This window comes from Saimiri boliviensis, chromosome 6 (assembly GCF_048565385.1).
Source record: "Saimiri boliviensis isolate mSaiBol1 chromosome 6, mSaiBol1.pri, whole genome shotgun sequence".
Classification (NCBI taxonomy): domain Eukaryota; kingdom Metazoa; phylum Chordata; class Mammalia; order Primates; family Cebidae; genus Saimiri; species Saimiri boliviensis.
The window spans coordinates 126,742,472-126,762,540 of NC_133454.1; the positions used below are offsets into that span (position 1 = coordinate 126,742,472).

At 45.0% G+C, this 20,069-nt stretch overlaps 1 protein-coding gene across 5 annotated transcripts in view; it reads left to right on the plus strand.

Annotated features, from left to right (window-relative positions):
- Positions 1-20,069, plus strand: part of KDM2A (lysine demethylase 2A) — a 150,023-nt gene that overhangs the window by 118,620 nt on the left and 11,334 nt on the right. For 4 of the 5 annotated variants that reach the window (XM_074401761.1, XM_039470717.2, XM_039470716.2 and 1 more), the window contains 3 exons: positions 14,374-14,457; positions 16,579-16,848; positions 17,372-17,503. In XM_074401761.1, the coding sequence (XP_074257862.1) occupies positions 14,374-14,457; positions 16,579-16,848; positions 17,372-17,503 (486 nt within the window). Of the gene's footprint in view, positions 1-9,159; positions 11,757-14,373; positions 14,458-16,578; positions 16,849-17,371; positions 17,504-20,069 lie in introns of those variants that run through there. The other variant, XM_039470719.2, reaches the window with a different exon arrangement.

A 20,069-nucleotide genomic window follows, 5' to 3' on the forward strand; every position in this document is an offset into this window, starting at 1 on the left:
TCTTTTTGAGACAGAATCTCACTGTCACTCAGGTTGGAGTGCGGTGGTGAGATCTGCAACCTCTGCCTCTCGGGTTCAAGCAATTCTCATGCCTCAGCCTCCTGAGTAGCTGGAATTATGCACCACCATGCCCGGCTAATTTTTTATATTTTTGGTAGAGATGGGGTTTCACTATGTTGACCAGGCTGGTGTCGAACTCTTCACCTTAAGTAATCCACCCACCTCAGCCTCCCAAAGTGCTTGGATTACAGATGTAAGCCACCATGCCTGATATATATATATATATATTAGATGGAGTTTTGGTTTGTTGCCCAGGCTGGAACACTATTGGCTCACTGCAGCCTCTGCCTCCCGGGTTCAAGAGATTCTCCTGCCTCAGCCTCCTGAGTAACTGGGATTACAGGTGCATGCCACCATGCCTGGCTAATTTGTATATTTTTAGTAGAGACAGGGTTTCGCCATGTTGACCAGGCTGGTCTTGAACTCCTGAGCTCAAGTGATTTGCCCGCCTCGGCCTCTCAAAGTGCTAGGATTACAGGTGTGAGCCACCGCTCCCAGCCCCAACCTTGAGCTATCTAAACTGGAGGAAATTCTTTTAGGTTTTTCTCCTAAGTAACGTTTAATGTGAACACCAAGAAGTATAAAGCTGGAAATAGCAATTTTCTTTTTAAATCAGTGTTTGGAACTATGGGTATGTATATTAGAAAGCTAGTCTGTAAGTTGTAGTGTTATTTTAAACACCTTGTCACATAGATTACTTTAAGTTACTTCTAAACCATTTAAAAAACTTAGAGGGGGATGGGCATGGTGGCTCACACCTGTAATCCCAGCACTTGGGAGGCCAAGGTAGGCAAATCAGCTGAGGTCAGGAGTTCGAGACCAGCTTGGCCAACATGGTGAAACCCCATCTTTACTAAAAATACAAAAAAATTAGCTGGGTGTGGTGATGGGTACCTCCTTAGGTATTTGGGAGGCTGAGGCAGAATCACTTGAACTCGGGAGGCAGAGGTTGCAATGAGTCAAGATCACGCCGTTGCACTTCAGCCTGGGCAACAAGAGCAAAACTCCATCTCAAAATAATAATAAGTAAGTAAATAAATAAATAAATAAAAACTTACAGGGAATAATTTTGTGACCTCAATGAAAATGGATTGAATGTCTCATAATAGGTCTTTTCCATCCTTGATTCCTCATCCAGGTTTTCCGTGGCCACCGTATAACCAGATGAGGTGCTCCCCGGCTTCTCCTGGCCACCTCAGGAAAGAATTCCAAAGACTAGGATAGGACTTCATATTTTATTCGTTTTGCCATTGACATTTCCATTAGATCTTATAATTGTTTATGCATCAATGAAAAGACAACAAATAACAGAGGCTTAAAAGGGGTGATAAACTGGTGAGGTTGGTTCTCCTTAGTAGCTATAGAAGCTGGACAGTTGGTGTTATAGTTGGTTTTATAATGTTAGCTATAGAAGATGCAGTTGCTATCATTGTGGCTTTTATTTGTGGGAGGAAATGACAAAGTTCCAGATAGGTGTGGTCCTACTTCTGTAATGATTCATGTGTGTAACAAAACAGATTTAGCCATACTTTTCTAGACTCACTTCATACCCTTAAGTGGACAAAGGATATTCCAATTTTTAAATTATTTATTTATTTATTTATTTATTTAGAAATGGATTCTTGCTGTGTCACACAGACTGGGGTGCAATGACATTATCTTGGCTCACTGCATGCAACCTCTAGTTCCTGGGTTCAAGTGATTTTCCTGCCTCAGCCTCCTGAGTAGCTGGGATTACAGGTGCCCGCCACCACTCACAGCTAAGGTTTTTTGTTTTTTGTTTTTTTTTTTTTTTGAGACGGAGTTTGGCTCTTGTTACCCAGGCTGGAGTGCAATGGCACAATCTCAACTCACCGCAACCTCCACCTCCTGGGTTCAGGCAATTCTCCTGCCTCAGCCTCCTGAGTAGCTGGGATTACAGGCATGCGCCACCATGCCCAGCTGATTTTTTGTATTTTTAGTAGAGACGGGGTTTCACCATGTTGACCAGTATGGTCTCGATCTCTTGACCTCGTGATCCACCTGCCTCGGCCTCCCAAAGTGCTGGGATTACAGGCGTGAACCACCGCGCCTGGCTAGTTTTTTTGTATTTTTAGTAGAGACGGGGTTTCACCATGTTGGTCAGGCTAGTCTCGAACTCCTGATCCCATAATCCGCACACCTCAGCCTCCCAGCGTGCTGGGATTACAGATGTGAGCCACCATGCCCAGCCCAGATTTTTCATTTCCATTGTGGTAGGACTTAAATTCCATTATGGATGCATGTGGGAAACTTTACATTGTGACTTTTTTTTTTGGGGGGGGAGACAAGAGTTTTGCACTTGTCACCCAGGCTGGACTGCAATGGCGTGATCTCGGCTCACTGCAACCTCCACCTCCCAAGTTCAAGCGATTCTCATGCCTCAGCCTCCTGAGTAGCTGGGACTACAGGAGCATGCCATCACACCTGGCTAATTTTTATGTTGTTAGTAGAGACAAGGTTTCACGGTGTTGGCCAGGTTGATCTCGAACTCCTGACCTCAGGTGATCCACTCACCTGGGCCTTGCAAAGTGCTGGGATTACAGACGAGAGCCACTGCACCCAGCCTATATTGTGACTTTTGAGACTTGTTAATTTGTATAATTGTCTTAGGAACCCTAAGAAGAAAGACTTCTAAGGTTACACCTCATAACACTCTTTTGGCTTGGGTATCTGTATTTCTAATTCATGACTTTAAAAAAAAGTCGTTTCAGCCTAAGGGGATATCTATGGATAGATTTGACTCCATTTAATCCAATTGTAAAAAGCCACGTTATAATCCACTAATCAGTTATACAAGTGTGGTAGAAATACACAAACTCCCTTAAATGGAACTATTGGAGGCCGAGCCTGGTAGCTCACACCTGTAATCTCAGCACTTGGGGAGGCTGAGGTGGGCAGATCGCTTGAGCCCAGGAGTTTGAGACCAGCCTGGTCAACATGTTGAAACCCCCATATCTACTACATATATACATATATAAAAATTAGCTGGGCATAGTAGCGCTTGCCTGTCGTCCCAGCTACTCAGGAGGCTATGGCAGGAGAATTGCTTGAACCTAGGAGGCAAAGGTTGCAGTGAGCTGAGATGGCACCATTGCACTCCAGCCTAGGTGATGGAAGTGAAACCCTGTCTCAACAACAACAAATAACATTGGAGTAGTTTAACTAGTTAAAGTAGCTAAATAAGGAGATTTGAGGCAACAGAATGATACAGTGGTATACCAAGGGAAAATGTAGAAAGATTTGGGTCAGATATTTTTTTTTTTTTTTTTTGAGACGGAGTTTCCCTCTTGTTACCCAGGCTGGAGTGCAATGGCGCGATCTCGGCTCACCGCAACCTCCGCCTCCTGGGTTCAAGCAATTCTCCTGCCTCAGCCTCCTGAGTAGCTGGGATTACAGGCACGTGCCACCATGCCCAGCTAATTTTTTGTATTTTTAGTAGAGACGGGGTTTCACCATGTTGACCAGGATGGTCTCGATCTCTCGACCTCGTGATCCACCCGCCTCGGCCTCCCAAAGTGCTGGGATTACAGGCTTGAGCCACCGCGCCCGGCCATTGGGTCAGATATTAAGCAGAGTCAGCACAAAGAGAGATGAGGACACTTAGCATTATGAAAAGTGTCCAAAGAGAGCTTCCTTGTGTTTATCAGGCACCACTGAAAAACATGGCTGCCATCACTGGCTAAGGTACAGTGGCAGAGGCCAGAGCATGAGGAACAAGTAGCCAGTGAGATGACTACACAGGCTGACAGTGTTTGAATTCTCCCTCCAGAGACTGTCCACACCTTCTCGTTTACCCAAAACCACAGTCAAAATGTAGTTAATGTCAGAACAGGACAGATTTAGATTCCAGTTCTACAGGTGTTAAGATCAAATAGATTAATTATTCCTATATTTGATCAGTTATGCTAAATCTCACGTTCAGCTATATTGAGCTTAGAGCTTGAATACCTTGAGAATCTGAGCATCACTCAAAAGAAAAAAGAATTAGATTGGGTAGATGGTGAATTACTGCACAGCGAGGGACTCTGCAGCGCTGGAAAACTTTGTGCTTATAGCACTGATGGCTACACTTCAGTAGGGGACAAAGCAAGTACAGTTTTACCTTTACTGCAGAGAAAAGAATTGTTTCTTGTTTTAACCTATCTGGCTTTCAGAATTAATTAGAAGAGATGACGGAAGCCCGGGCACGGTGGCTCAAGCTGTAATCCCATCACTTTGGGAGGCCGAGGCGGGTGGATCACGAGGTCAAGAGATCGAGACCATCCTGGTCAACATGGTGAAACACTCTCTCTACTAAAAATACAAAAATTAGCTGGGCATGGTGGCATGTGCCTGTAATCCCAGCTACTCAGGAGGCTGAGGCAGGAGAATTGCCTGAACCCAGGAGGCGGAGGTTGCGGTGAGCTGAGATTGTGCCATTGCACTCCAGCCTGGGTAACAAGAGCAAAACTCCATCTCAAAAAAAAAAAAAAAGAAGAAATGAGGGAAAAAGTGGTAGATGAAATATTCATAATATTCCAAGGAAAAAGAGTGCATTTCAGTGCTGTGATAAAAGGGCTTTGAAGATTCTTAAAGGTTAGGTTTTACAGTGTTGAAGAACAAGTCATAGATTATAGAGTTGGAAGGGTATTAAGTGAAAAAATACGGCATTAAAAAGTACTGACTTAGGCCGGGCGCGGTGGCTCAAGCTTGTAATCCCAGCACTTTGGGAGGCCGAGGCGGGTGGATCACGAGGTCAAGAGATCGAGACCATCTTGGTCAACATGGTGAAACCCCGTCTCTACTAAAAATACAAAAAATTAGCTGGGCATGGTGGCACATGCCTGTAATCCCAGCTACTCAAGAGGCTGAGGCAGGAGAATTGCCTGAACCCAGGAGGTGGAGGTTGCGGTGAGCCGAGATCGCGCCATTGCACTCCAGCCTGGGTAATAAGAGCGAAACTCCGTCTCAAAAAAAAAAAAAAAAAAAGTACTGACTTAGGCCAGGCCCAGTGGCTTGCACCACTTGTCCCAGTAATTTAGGTGGCAAAGGCAGGCAGATCACTTGAGACCAGCCTGGGCAACTTGGCAAAATCCCATCTCTACAAAAAATACAAAATTAGCCAGGTGTGATGGTGTGTTTGTGATCCCAGCTACTTGAAAGGCTGAGGTGGGAGGATCACTTGAACTGGGCAGGTCGAGGCTTCAGTGAGCTATGATCTCACCACTGTACTCCATCCTGGGCAAAAGAGTGAGACCTAGCCTCAAAAAGAAAGTAAAGTACTGACTTACTGGTAAAGCTATCAATGTGTGTATAATGTTCTGTTTGGGAGGGGTTGTGGTAATGTTGACACCTGAAAGTGTACATAGGTAGAATGGGGTTCTCTTACTATGAGATATTCTTAACATTTCTAAAATTGAAAAGTTGTATTCTTGATATATGTTGAATAAAAAGGCAGGACGTGGGACTGGGCTCAGTGGCTCATGCCTGTAATCTCAGCACTTTGGGACGCTAAGAAGGACAGATCGCCTGAGGTCAGGAGTTCCAGACCAGCCTGGTCAACATGGCGAAACCCCATCTCTACTAAAAATAAAAATTAGCCAGGGATGGTGGCTGTAATTCCAGCTACTCAGGAGGCTGAAGCAGGAGAATTGCTTGAACCCGGGAGGCGGCGGTTGCAGTGAGCTAAGATTGGGTCATTGCACTCCACCCTGGGGACAGAGCCAGACTCTGTCTCAAAAAAAAAAAAAGGGGGGGGCGCTGGGTGCAGTGGCTCACACCTGTAATCCCAACACTGGGAGGCCAAGGCAGGCAGATCATGAGGTGAAGTGATTGAGACCATCCTGGCCAACATGGTGAAACCCTCTCCCTACTAAAAATACAAAAATTAGCCAGGTGTGGTGGTGTGCTCCTGTAGTCTCAGCTAATTGGGAGGCTGAGGCAGGAGAATCGCTTGAACCCGGGAGGCGGAGGTTGCAGTGAGCCAAGATCACACGCCACTGCCCTCAGCCCTGGTGACAGAGGGAGACTCCATCTCAAAAAAAAAAAAAAAGGCAGGACATGGAACAGTATGTATAGTACGATCCCATTAATGCAAGAAAAACTGTATGCGTGTTTGTGCATTGCAGAGGAATCTAGAATGGTGATACTAGATTCCATACTGTTGATAGCAGGGTACAGCAGGGTGGTGATAGTCAACTGGAAGAATTTGAGGGTGTTTTTTTTTTTTTTTTTTGAGGTGGAGTCTTGCTCTGTCACCCATGCTGAAGTGCAGTGGTGTGATCTAGGCTCACTGCAGCCCCGGCTCCCAGGTTCAAGGAATTACAGGTGTGTGCCACCAGGCCTGGCTAGTTTTTGCATTTTTAGTAGAGATGGGATTTCACCATGTTGGCCAGGCTGGTCTCGAACTCCTGACCTCAAGTGATCTGCCCGTCTAGGCCTCCCAATGTGGTAGTATTTCAGGCATGAGCCACCATGCCTGGCCAGAATTTGAGGTTCTTTTGTTCATTTTTGTTTTTGTTTTTGTTTTGAGAAGGAGTTTGGCTCTTGTTACCCAGGCTGGAGTGCAATGGCGTGATCTCGGCTCACTGCAACCTCCACCTCCTGGGTTCAGACAATTCTCCTGCCTCAGCCTCCTGAGTAGCTGGGATTACAGGCACGCGCCACCATGCCCAGCTAATTTTTTGTATTTTTAGTAGAGACGGGGGTTTCACCATGTTGACCAGGATGGTCTCGATCTCTTGACCTCATGATCCACCCGCCTCGGCCTCCCAAAGTGCTGGGATTACAGGCCCGAGCCACCGCGCCCGGCCAGAAGTTGAGTTTTTAATCAAACTTGTTTTTGTTGGTATTTATTTTGGTGATAAAGGAGTTCTTAACATATATGCAAATATATAAGAAGCTTTTAATATAACATTATATCTGGCTGCCCAGCTCACTTACTAAAGCGAATTCAGTGTTTTGAGTACTTTTCTGTTTTCTCTAAAACATTTTGATAAGCCTGCCAGTCATACTTTGTGACTTAACAAAAACCTATATTCTCCTCTATAAAATATCTTGTGATATTGTTGTTAAATTAAAAAGATTAGTAAAACACTTAATAAGCAGTGCATTATTACAGCCAGTTAAAAATTCAATGTCACAAATCTGTGAAATTCACTTACTTCACTGCTCTGAATAATGCGTGCCTGCTGTGCCAGGAATCAGATTGAGTGTTAAGGAAACTATGCAGACATGCCGTGGTCCTAGCCCTCAAGGGCCTTAGAGTTCAGTGGCAAAGCAGATATAAAAGTGGACTAAGAAATGGGAAATAAGTGCAGTCCAGATTTGCAGGTGCCTAGCATGGCACAAGGCACAGAGCAAATGAGTAAGGGTGGCAGAGTCTATCCTGAGGGAAAGAGATGTTCTAGCCTTCTTCATCACCAGCTAATAAGCTTTCCTGTTACAGGATATAAATTTATCACTACAACATTATATAAATGGTAAAACCTTCAATTTATAAATTGGAAAATTGTTATTTTTGATGTAATAGGCTACTGATACTCTTATCTAAGAATCTAACATTTTTTTTTTTTTTTTTTTTTTTTTTGAGACGGAGTTTCACTCTTGTTACCCAGGCTGGAGTGCAATGGCACGATCTTGGCTCACCACAACCTCCGCCTCCTGGGTTCAAGCAATTCTCCTGCCTCAGCCTCCTGAGTAGCTGGGATTACAGGCACACACCACCATGCCCAGCTAATTTTTTGTATTTTTAGTAGAGACGGGGTTTCACCATGTTGACCAGGATGGTCTCGATCTCTTGACCTCGTGATCCACCCGCCTCGGCCTCCCAAAGTGCTGGGATTACAGGCTTGAGCCACCGCGCCCGGCAGAATCTAACATTTTATTTTGGAACTATGATCTGAAAATTTACATTAGGCTCCATCCTAGGAATATGATGAGATCGAACCAGGAAAGAGTTATGGTTGCAAATAACTCAGAAATACTAATTAGGAATTATCTTCAGCTGACAATGGGGGTGATTCTGACACTAATAAGAGAACTAGTAGAAGACCCAGTATAGTTAGCTCTTATTCCATTAAGGCATATTTTTAAATGTTTTTAAATTTTTCTATATTATTGTTTTTAGCAATGAGGTCTTGCTGTTTTCACCACGCTGGTCTTGAATCTTGAACTCCTTGCCTTGAGCAGTCTTCCTGCCTCGACCTCCCAAAGTGCTGGGATTACAGGCATGAACCACCTTACCCAGCCAAGCCAGACTTTTTTTATTTTTTTAAGTCCCGGGTGTCCAGGCTTACAGATTTGTTTTGTTTTGTTTTGTTTTGTTTGTTTGTTTGTTTTGAAAAGCGGTCTCACTCTGTCACCAGGCTGGAGTCTAGTGGTGCCATCTCAACTCACTGCAACCTCCACCCCTCAATCGATTCTTCTGCTTCTGCCTCCTGAGTAGCTGGGACTACAGGCGCGTACCAACACGCCCAGCTAATTTTTGTATTTGTAGTAGAGATGCGGTTTCACCATATTGGCCAGACTGGTCTCCATCTCCTGACCTCATAATCCGCCCACCTTGGCCTCCCAAAGTGCTGGGATTACAGGTGTGAGCCACGACACTCGGCCACAGATATTTTGTTATTGTTGTTGTTTTAAGACGGAGTCTTGCTCTGTTTCCAGGCTCCATCTTCAAAAAAAGATTAAGAAATTAGCTGGGCATGGTAGTGTGCACCTGTAGTCCCAGCTACTCGGGAGGCTGAGGTCTAGGCTGTAGTAAGCCGTCATCGTACCACTGCATTTTGGCCTGGGCAACAAAGCAAAACCCTGTCTCCAGAAAAAGGGCCAACCTATACAAATAAAACTTCATTTGCAATTTTAACTAACAAAATATTTGTAATAATTCATACATTCTTACTGAATAGAAAGTTTTAAATATTATAACTTGGTTATGAAGCATATATGGTTACATTAAAATACATATAATTATTTTAAATATTTTCATTATATTGTATTATGTAATGTCATGGTCTTAAGCAGTTCTTTTTTTTTTTTTTTTTTTTTTTGGTCTTAGCAATTCTGATCTTTTTAGCCCTTTTTTTTTTTTTTTTTTTTTGGCGACAAAGTCTTTCTCTGTCCCCAGGCTGGAGTATAGTGGCACAATCTCAGCTCACTGTAACCTCTGCCTCCTGGGCTCAAGCGATTCTCTTGCCTCAGCCTCCCAAGTAGTTGGGACTACAGACTCAACGCCACCACGCCCAGCTAATTTCTGTATTTTTAATAGAGATGGGGTTTCACCATGTTGGCCAAAGATGGTCTTCATCTCTTGACCTGGTGATCCACCTGTCTTGGCCTCCTAAAGTGCTGGGGTTACGGGCGTGAGCCACTTTGCCCAGCCTCTTTTTTGCCTTTTGTTCTGAATTATTAGCAGGAAGGGGAAAAGTTAGGCCTTGTTTTTTGGGGTTTTTTGTTGTTTATTGGTTTGTTTTTTGAGACAGAGTCTTGCTCTGTTCTCCAGGCTAGAGTGCAGCGGCACAATCTCAGCTCACTGCAGCCTCTGCCTCCCGGCTTCAAGCCATTCTCCTGCCTCAGCCTCCCGAGTAGCTGGGGATTACAGGCATGAGCCACTGCGCCCTACCAGGCCTTGTTTTATTTGTGATTTGGAAACTTACGGGGAGTGAGTTTCCTAGTGCCCTATCTGATTTTTGTCCTTTCCTGGTGGTGTCTAGAATTTGCGCTTGCTGCATCTTGAACTTATGTTTGTTTTAAAGGAACGTGTTTTCTCTTATGTATTTTTACTTCATTCTCTCTAGTATAGATAGCACTGAAGATCAAAATAAGGATTTTCCCAGAAGACCTCTCAGTAGCTCTATCACTGTTAAGGAAAGCTTTTCAAACAAAATAAGCTGATTGTACTGGGTCTTGAGTCTTAATATTTAGTGCCAGGGAGAGGTTTAGGGTTAGGATGACCATATAAGCATTTCCAGGAAGAGCTCAGCCGAGAGCACAAAGATCTCTCCTTCCCCTCATAAACTACCATAAAAATAACATATGTAACCCCTGGCAGCAAAGCCCCAGACTTTAGAAAGCCTGTTTAGCCACTAAATCTGTACCAGAAACAACTGTCCTGGAAAGAAATAAGAATGCTTAAGAGCTGGATGTTTAAGTCAAAGCATCTGCAGAAAGGCAGTTTACATTTGTAAGGGTCTAAAAATCACATAAATTCAAACCCAAACTTTCTGCCAAGTATTTGATTCCTACTGAAGTTTTCCCATGTTGATGTTTGGTACACTGGAAACTCAACCAGAATTTGCTCCTTCCCTTCCTCCTGTAGACTGAAGGGAATATGTATGCAGTCTGAGCTTCATCCAAGCTGGTGGTCTGGGGATTGGGGAATCGGTGTGCAGAGGTGTGAGCAATACTTGTTCACGGGGCTGTCAGAAAGTGGCAGTGAAGTGTCTTGACAGGATGCAGGACTGGCTGCTTCATTTAGGGAATATCAAGAATGAGACAGGCAAACAGACTTGAATAGAAATGGAAATCCAAATGGAAATGGTATTCTGAGGGTGAGAGAATCTTACAGGCAAAGGGTACTGCGGGAGTTGGGATAAAGTGTGTTGCCCTTAGGTTGTGCCTCAAGTTGTTTGACTTGGTCGTAGTGGAGCTGCTGCAGGATTGCTGTGCAGATATTTCTAGTACTGTACTGTGGGGGTGGAGTTCTTGTCAGAATCAGAAGCAGGCATCTGTTTTGGATGTAGTTGATGTTAGCCATAATTTATTAAATATCTCAATATTGGCTAACATGGGCCATTTCTGAAGGTTTTTTGGAACACATGCAGATTCTGGATTGTGGGCTGGGAGCAAGTCAGCGAGGGCAGATGAAGCAGGAAGTGTGCCAGAGAGAGAAGATAACTCAAGAGGAACTCAGCTTCCTTGCCTAGTTCATCCAGAGAGGCGGGACTTTGGGCAATCCCCTCTGCTTGCTGAGAGGGGACAGATAAGTGTGTGTGCCGTTAACCAGAGCGTTCTGGCTTTAACAGTGAGAGGTGACCCTGAGGGGAAGGGTGTGGACTGAGACAAGGACAAATGTGGGCCAAGGTGCCTAGTGTAGCCTGCAGAATGAGTTAAAGCCTTCCCTTTGGCTGGCGCCTTCAGAAGTCTGCCACCGGGAGCCCTCAGGGGGCTGGCCCTAGGTTCTCCTATTGCAGTGGTGGTGGGAGGGAGACAGGGCGGGGGCTGTGGCTGAGCTCCCCTCCCTGGCATGTCCTCTTCCAATCGCGAGGAAGAAAGCAGTTGCTGAACACACCCCCTCCCGGCTCTGCAGCAGAACGGCTGGGCCCTCTGCCTGGCTCGCTCACTCTCGCTCGGCTCCCCCTCCTGCCATCTTCCGTTGCAAAGCATTTCTGGGAGCTGCATGTGGGTGACGCAGCAGCATTGTTCGCAGGCACAGGAAGCCGCGGCTGAGCTGAAGGGCTCGAGAAGGAGCCCAGAGCACTGCACGCTGCTCCCTCTGGGTAGTCTGAAGGGTCAGAGCTGGACTGCCCGGCTCTATGTGCTCTGGGAGATTCCAGAATATTCAAGTAAATCCGGATTTTCCTAGAGGCAGAATATCTAACTCCTTCAGGAGAACTTCCAGTACAGAAAACAAAACAAAGACGCTGGGGAAACTTCACCAAGAGCCTCGGCAGCTCCAGAGCGACAGGAAACGAAAGGTCAGGCGGTCGATCGGCAAACCCTTTCTGGTTTGGGGTGCGTGTAACTATAGAGACTTCTGTCTCAGTGAAGAGGCAGAAGAAACTGCCTGCCGGGCGAGTCCAGGACAATGCTGTGTTACTTCATGTTGCTTGAGCCGTCATTGCACTTGTTCCCTCACCTGGTGGGATGTGCTTTTGAATTGGGTTGCTTGGCTTTTGAGAACCCTTTCCCTCTCTCTGCCCAGGCACCGTCTGTTCTCCTTCCCTTCCTGTGATCTGTAGGGTGTGGGCCTGTGTTTAAATGTTCTCCCGAATGCCTGGAGCCGAGATAGGCGTCAGCTTTCCCGCACTCCACCCCCGCTCTCCTATCCCAAACCCCCTCTAGTGAAGGGTGGTGGCTTCTTTATATGGTTTCTTGTAGGGCCTCAGCTGGAGTCTGCCTTTTTTGATGAAAGCAGGGCGTGCTTGGTTGAATGGCCCCAGCAAAATAAGGCTTGGAAGGAAATCTGCATTTCCCTCCACACCCACACATACCCCAGTAACTGAGTCGTGTATGTATGAACAGCTGCCGCCCCCCACACACACCAACACAGTTTTCCGCCTCTCCTTCCCCATTCCCCACAAAAATCTTGCAGGTAGAATTAGACTGCTTTTGGTGAACAGTTAAGTTCCTTTTCTACTCTTTTAATTGCATATCTTACTGTGCAGTCTGTTTTGGTGAAAGTGGAAAGTCCCTGTTTGTGGACAGCTCAGTTCTGTTCGGCAGAGGAAATGGGCAGAGTCCTACTCTGGCAGTGCGAAGTGGGGGAGGGGAGTCATGCACTCCCTAGCACACATTTTGAATGGACCTGAATATTTCACCCGAGGGAGATTAGGAGCCCATACCAGAGCCTTGTCCCACCTGGGGCACCACACCCCGCCTCTTCACCCCCAAGCTGTATGGTGCTAACAGAAAAGGATGCCATAGCAACTTGAAGTAAATAAAACGTCCGCAAATGAAATCAGTTTGGGGGAAGGTGAGCGGCATCTGGAGACTTGGCAAAAGGGGATCTTAGTAGAGGAGTTTCTTGGCTATGAGTTAAAGGGTCTGAGTCCCAACTTTGGAATTTGGAGCAGAATCCTTAGGTTAAGGATGAAAATAAATAAAAGTCCTCATCTCCAGGGGCAGAGCACACAGGATTATGAGAACAATTATTAGCAATGACCCAGACTTGCTAACCTGTCCAGGATCAGAGTTTAGTATTTGCTGAAACAGTTACTATCCTGTACATAGCTAAGGCAGCCAGAAAAGGAATCGTGTAACTTGTCTCTCATATTTGAGTTATTTTGCTGTTGGTGTTGCTTTAGGGCTCATTAGGTCAGAGGAAGAAGGATTTCACTATACTAGAAGATTGGGCTTCAGGAGTTTCTGTCTGTCTAAAGCCAAAAGATTTGTGCAGGTGTGGTGGCTCACGCTGTAATCCCAACACTTTGAGAGGCCAAGATGAGCGGATCACCTGAGGTCAGGAGTTCGAGACCAGCCTGGTCAACATGGTGAAACCCTGTCTCTACTAAAAATACGAAAATTAGCCGGGTGTGATGGCAGGCACCTGTAATCCCAGCTACTCGGGAGGCAGAGGCAGGAGAATGGCTTGAACCTGGGAGTCGGATGTTCCAGTGACCGAGATCACAACACTGCACTCCAGCCTGGGCAACAGAGCAAGACTCTGTCTCAAAAAAAAAAAAAGATTTGTTTCAGAATAACAGTCAACCATCATGATTTACCTAAGTGACATTTTCTCACTATAGCATTGTTCCTAAGTCATTTAAATTTGATTGGTAAAGACATGAGAACTGTTGCCCCTAAGATTGTTCGTTTCCCCGTTTAGAGAAGTAAAGGCAAACAGCAGATTCTGAATGTGGGTGGGTAGGGGTGTGTGTGTGTATGAGAAAGGGAAGAGAGAGAGAGATTTGAGATTGAGATTTCTGTTTCAGCCTTAGAAGAAAAGAGCCCTGGGTTGAATCAGCGCATTAGGCTGTACTGTTCATCTCATTAATTCTATATTAGCCAATCATTTTTATGCCACTTTGTTCAATCTGAGAAATGAAGGCACTACTTAATTACCTAATAATATTCACTAACTGGTGTAGAAAAGTGAAGAGGCAATAATAAAGTTTTACTGTCATGTAGAACTGTATGAGAAGTAACACTTGTCGCCACAGTAAGCTAGTTGCTTCAGTGTGTTAGTATAATGAGTACACAAGTAAGGGATTGGGTGCAAAGGTGAGTTTGAAGTCCTTTCTGCTCCCCCACCACCACCACCCGCCCACAGGAGAGATGGATCTTGCTGTATTTCCCAGGCTGGTCTCAAACTCCTGGGCTCAAGTGATCTTCCCGTGTCTCGTACAGGCATGAGTCACTATGCCCGGCCTCAAAGTTTTGATAATACTGCAGAGCCCAAGTTTGAGTTTTCTCTTTCATCTTTGATTTATTTGTTTTTCTGTGAGTCTCTATATGAAGGGCAAATACAGACAGTTGCCACCTTGCCTCACTTGCCACTCAAGGGTACTGAGGCAGAGTCTAAATGCTGTTCAGAGTGGTTGGCTCTTTGTTCACCCTGCCCTGCTTTTTCCTTCTTTCCCCTCCTACACTTAGATTTTGCTGGAGGAGCTTGCCAACAGCGATCCCAAGTTAGCCCTCACTGGAGTTCCTATAGTACAGTGGCCAAAAAGGGATAAGGTAAGAAACTATTTTGCCTGATCTTCAGGCTACTTAAGCCTTTTGTTAGTTGATCATTACTATTCTGGGGGAAAAAAGAACAGCTAGAGGCAGATGGCTTTTGGTGCATTAATACAAACTGACAGAAAATCATTACTTGGTTCTGTTTTGACTTGTAGGTCAGGGTAATTGGCTATCTTTGGAGGTGACTCTCTTAACAGAACTATCAAACTGGGAGGCCTCCTTCCAGAATCAGATGCCAAAATGTGCATTTGTTCACCAAAATGCATCAGCTCCTCTCCTTCTGACCGGTTACTCTATTATCTTCACAGATATGATTGAAAGCCAGTTAAAATAATTACATAGCCAGGTGCGGTGGCTCAAGCCTGTAATCCCAGCACTTTGGGAGGCCGAGGCGGGTGGATCACAAGGTCAAGAGATCAAGACCATCCTGGTCAACATGGTGAAACCCCGTCTCTACTAAGAATACAAAAAAATTAGCTGGGCATGGTGGCGCGTGCCTGTAATCCCAGCTACTCAGGAGGCTGAGGCAGGAGAATTGCCTGAACCCAGGAGGCGGAGGTTGCGGTGAGCCGAGATCGCGCCATTGCACTCCAGCCTGGGTGACAAGAGCGAAACTCCGTCTCAAAAAATAAATAAATAAATAAATAAATAATTACATAGATTATCTAAAGTTTTTCTTTGACATAGTAAGATCATGCTCTCAAAATCCCCTTAACTTGGACTTTTCAGTATAAAATTGAAAAGAGAAGAAAGGGGCCAGGCACGATAGCTCACGCCTGTAATCCCAGCACCTTGGGAAGCCCAGGCAGGTGGATCACCTGAGGTCAGGAGTTCAAGACCAGCCTGGCCAACATGGTGAAACCCGTCTATACCAAAAATACAAAAATTAGCTGGGCCTGGTGGCGGGCGCCAGTAATCCCAGCAACTCCAGAGGCTGATGCAGGAGAATCCCTTGAACCCAGGAAGTGGATGGAGGTTGCAGTGAGCCAAGAGTGCGCCATTGCACTCCAGCCTGGGTGACAAGAGCAAAACTCTGTCTCAAAAAAAAAAGAAAGAAAGAGAAAAGAAAGGAATTGCTGTCAGCTAATAAATTGTCAGTTACGAATTTTCATGCCTCTTCAGTTTAGATCTTGTATAATTTTTTCCCCATACTGTCCTCTATCAAGGTTATATATTAATAAATGATAGCATTCTGATCCTAGCCATGAATTTGGCAAATAAATTAGGCTTCTGTTGTTCCCTAGCTGAAACTTGCAAAGCCATCACATTCCAGGGGTGTTTAGGCAGAATATAAAGGTATGGAGTTGAACAATATATTTAATGAATCACCTCCTCGTCGCTTGAGAGAGGAATCCCACTTGGAGGAATCCCACTTGGCCTCTGTTTGGCCACAGGAGACTGCCTTAAAACAATTAAGTCATTTCTGGTTGTTGAGTATTTTGTGTCAAAAAAATGTCTAAGATATGGTAAGAAATTAAAGTAGTAGAAAACATGGTTCTTGTCCTTGAAACGGTCACCAGCAGGGTAAATACAAATGCTAAGAAATGTGTTCCACACTTAAATATTATTAGAGTGTCTGCTGTGTACCAGGTTGTATGCTCGGATTTGGAGTACTAAAGAAATGAACAAGATTAGTTTTACCTTCAAGTGGTTTCCTGTCTTGAGGAGTACAATCTGAGCAGTCAAGATGAAGAAATATTGGAGGGCTCCTGGAATGAAAATGGTACATGGCATTTAACACAAAAAGCTCAGGGAGTGGTCAGTCTTAACAGCTCTGCAAAATGAAAGAGAAACAGCTGAATTAGTAGGCCAAAGGGCTAGGACAAGGGGTAGCAAATTTTTCTGTAAAGATCAAGATAATAAATATTTTAGGTTTTGTATACCACACAGTCACAGCTTCTCAGTTCTACCATGGTAGCATGAAAGCAGCTATTGATAATACATATACAAGATGAGTTGTGTGCCAATAAAGTGTATTCTAAAAACAGACAGTGGACGGCTCTGGCCATAGGCCATGGTGGGCCAAGCCCCAGGCTAGGTATGCTACCATGTAATCTTCTACCCTCTCCAGTCTTAAAGCAACCTAATATATTTGACCTCACTGCTTTCTCTTTCCAGCTTAAATTCCCCACCCGGCCAAAGGTGCGGGTTCCTACCATCCCCATTACAAAGCCTCACACTATGAAACCAGCTCCACGGTTAACACCTGTGAGGCCAGCTGCTGCCTCCCCGATTGTGTCAGGGGCCAGACGGAGACGAGTGCGGTGTCGAAAATGCAAAGCCTGTGTACAAGGAGAATGTGGTGTTTGCCACTACTGCAGAGACATGAAGAAGTTTGGTGGGCCTGGACGCATGAAGCAGTCCTGTGTCCTCCGACAGTGCTTGGCAGTGAGTGATCTGCTGGATAAAGAATTTGGGGGAGGGGTGATGGTGCCAAAGGAACTGAAATACATATAGAGTTAAAGAGACTTCAGAGTTGAAAAGAAAAGGTTTATACTCTCTTTTTGGCTTTATTTTATCCCTTTCCCCCCCAGGTTTAGATTGAAAGTATCTAGTAGTAAAAATGATCTGATTTAATCTTTCAGCTTAACCTGATTTTCAAACAAGAGACCAGGATTTGAAGGGCAAATCATTGCCTTCTTTCCCCTCTTCAAGTAGATTAGAAAGGACCCAGGAGGCCAAGGATAGGCCAACTGAAAATAAACGAGTTTCCAGTGCCCAGGCGGTTGAGTCCTCATCTTCTTCCCCATTTTTCCTACCAAAAACCTCTCTTCTCTCCATCCTGCCTCCATGGTTCCAGATGTTTACTAGAAAATTGTAGGACCCAAATCTCCCATCTTCACTTTAAGGGAAACTGAAATGATAAAGATCTAAGTCAGTTGTCTTGGATTCTATCTTTGTCCTCTTGTAGCCCAGACTGCCTCACTCAGTCACATGTTCCCTTTGTGGAGAGGTGGATCAGAATGAAGAGACACAAGACTTTGAGAAGAAACTCATGGAATGCTGTATCTGCAATGAGATTGTTCATCCTGGCTGCCTCCAGGTGAGGAGAGGTTTAAGGGGTTCCTGACGTCTCAGCCGATGGAGTGAGTGATGCAATAGAATGAGACACCTGTCATGGGAGTGCCAGCGTCCCTCCTGTAGGCCATCAACTCTGTGGTCACATAATGCAGTGGTCTAATATCAGCCCTTGATTCATATATGTACAATGTGTCAGGTACTGCATTAGGCCCTGAGGATAGAAGAGTACACAAAATAGACCCAGTTCTTATCCTCATGGAGCTTATAGTCTGGCATCTGGACTGTGTGTAGAGTCCCCAGGCCATGATGGAACTGCATAGTGTGTTTAGGATGCCTCAAACCTTTAGGCATCACTGATACGTATACTTCAGTGTACATCTGGATATTAGTTCCTAAGGGAGAGTAAGGGTAATAATATCAGGTAACATTTAATGAGCACTGAGTCTGTATCAGGCTCAGTGCAGAGCTAAAGAGCTTTGAAAAAAAATAAAGTAATCAAAAAAACAAATTCAGGTATCAGCCTCAGAGATTGAGTCCAATGTGGGCTTTGTGTTCCAGAAGCTCCCCACTGATCTGAATTTTGCAGCCTGTGTGGAGATCCACTGTTTTACATGCATTCTGTGTTTAATTATTTTTTAAAAGCTCTTACACAGAAGAATCTGTGTTTAATTTTTTTTTTTTTTGAGACGGAGTTTCGCTTTTGCTGCCCAGGCTGGAAAGCTATGGCACGATCTCGGCTCACCGCAACCTCCGCCTCCTAGGTTCAGGCAATTCTCCTGCCTCAGCCTCCTGAGTAGCTGGGATTACAGGCACACGCCACCATGCCCAGCTAATTTTTAGTATTTTTAGTAGAGACGGGGTTTCACCATGTTGACCAAGATGGTCTCGATCTCTTGACCTTGTGATCCACCCGCCTCGGCCTCCCAAAGTGCTGGGATTACAGGCTTGAGCCACCACGCCCGGCAAATCTGTGTGTAATTTTTAAGAAAACTATATGAAATTGAATCTACCATCTTTCTTTAAATCTAAAGTACATGGATGCTGGTACTTCCTTGGCCTTCTCAGAAAGTATCAGCTAAAATCATGACTGTCGCCTAAGAGTGATAAGACACTGTCATTCATGAGAAGCAGCCCAATTTCAGAAAGGTTAAAATGTGAGAAGTACACCTTTTATAGATTGTTGGTTTTTTTCAATACTATATAGCAGCAATTCTATAACAGAAACAATAGTAGGCAGTATTTGGAGACATTAAGCATATATTTAATGAAGAACAGGGTTTTTAAAATTCATTTAATGATTTAAATTACTCTTATGATATTTCTTTTGTTTTGTTTATTTTGAGACAGAGTCTTCTTGCTTTTGTTACCCAGGCTGGAGTGCAGTGGCGCGATCTTAGCTCACTGCAACCTTCATCTCCCGGGTTTAAGTGATTCTCTTGCCTCAGTCTCCCTAGTAGTTGGGATTACAGGCACGTGTCACTGCACCCAGCTAATTTTTGTGCTTTTAGTAGAGATAGGTTTTACCATGTTGGCCAGCCTGGCCTTGAACTCCTCACCTCAAGTGATCCACCCAACTCGGCCTCCCAAAGTGCTGGGATTATAAGCATGAGCCACTGTGCCCAGCCCGATTCTGAATGATATTTCAACAACAGTACAATCTTTTTTTTTTTTTTTTGAGACATGATCTCATCCTGTTGCCCAGGCTATAGAATACAGTGGAGAGATTTTGGCTCACTGAAGCCTCCATCTCCTGGGTTCAAGCAATTCTTCTGCCTTAGCCTCCTGAGTAGCTGGGATTACAGGCATGCACCACCACACCCAGCTAGTTTTGTGTTCAGTAGAGATGGGGTTTCACCATGTTGCCCAGGTTGGTCTTGAACTCCTGGCCTCAAGTGATCCGCCCACCTTGGCCTCCCAAAGTGCTGGGATTATAGGTGTGAGCCACCATGCCCAGCCAGCATTACAATCTTAAAAGTCCATTTTATCAATTATAACTTGAAGATTTAAATGGTACATATTAAATCTGTTAAGATATCTCAAACCCGGCCGGGTGTGGTGGCTCAAGCTTGTAATCCCAGCACTTTGGGAGGCTGAGGCGGGTGGATCACGAGGTCGAGAGATCGAGACCATCCTGGTCAACATGGTGAAACCCCGTCTCTACTAAAAATACAAAAAATTAGCTGGGCATGGTGGCACGTGCCTGTAATCCCAGCTACTCAGGAGGCTGAGGCAGGAGAATTGCCTGATCCCAGGAGGCGGAGGTTGCGGTGAGCCGAGATCGCGCCATTGCACTCCAGCCTGGGTAACAAGAGTGAAACTCCGTCTCAAAAAAAAAAAAAAAAAAAAAAAAAAAACCCGGGCGCAGTGGCTCAAGCCTGTAATCCCAGCACTTTGGGAGGCCGAGGCGGGTGGATCACGAGGTCAAGAGATCGAGACCATCCTGGTCAACATGGTGAAACCCCATCTCTACTAAAAATACAAAAAATTAGCTGGGCATGGTGGTGCGTGCCTGTAATCCCAGCTACTCAGGAGGCTGAGACAGGAGAATTGCCTGAACCCAGGAGGCGGAGGTTGCGGTGAGCCAGGAT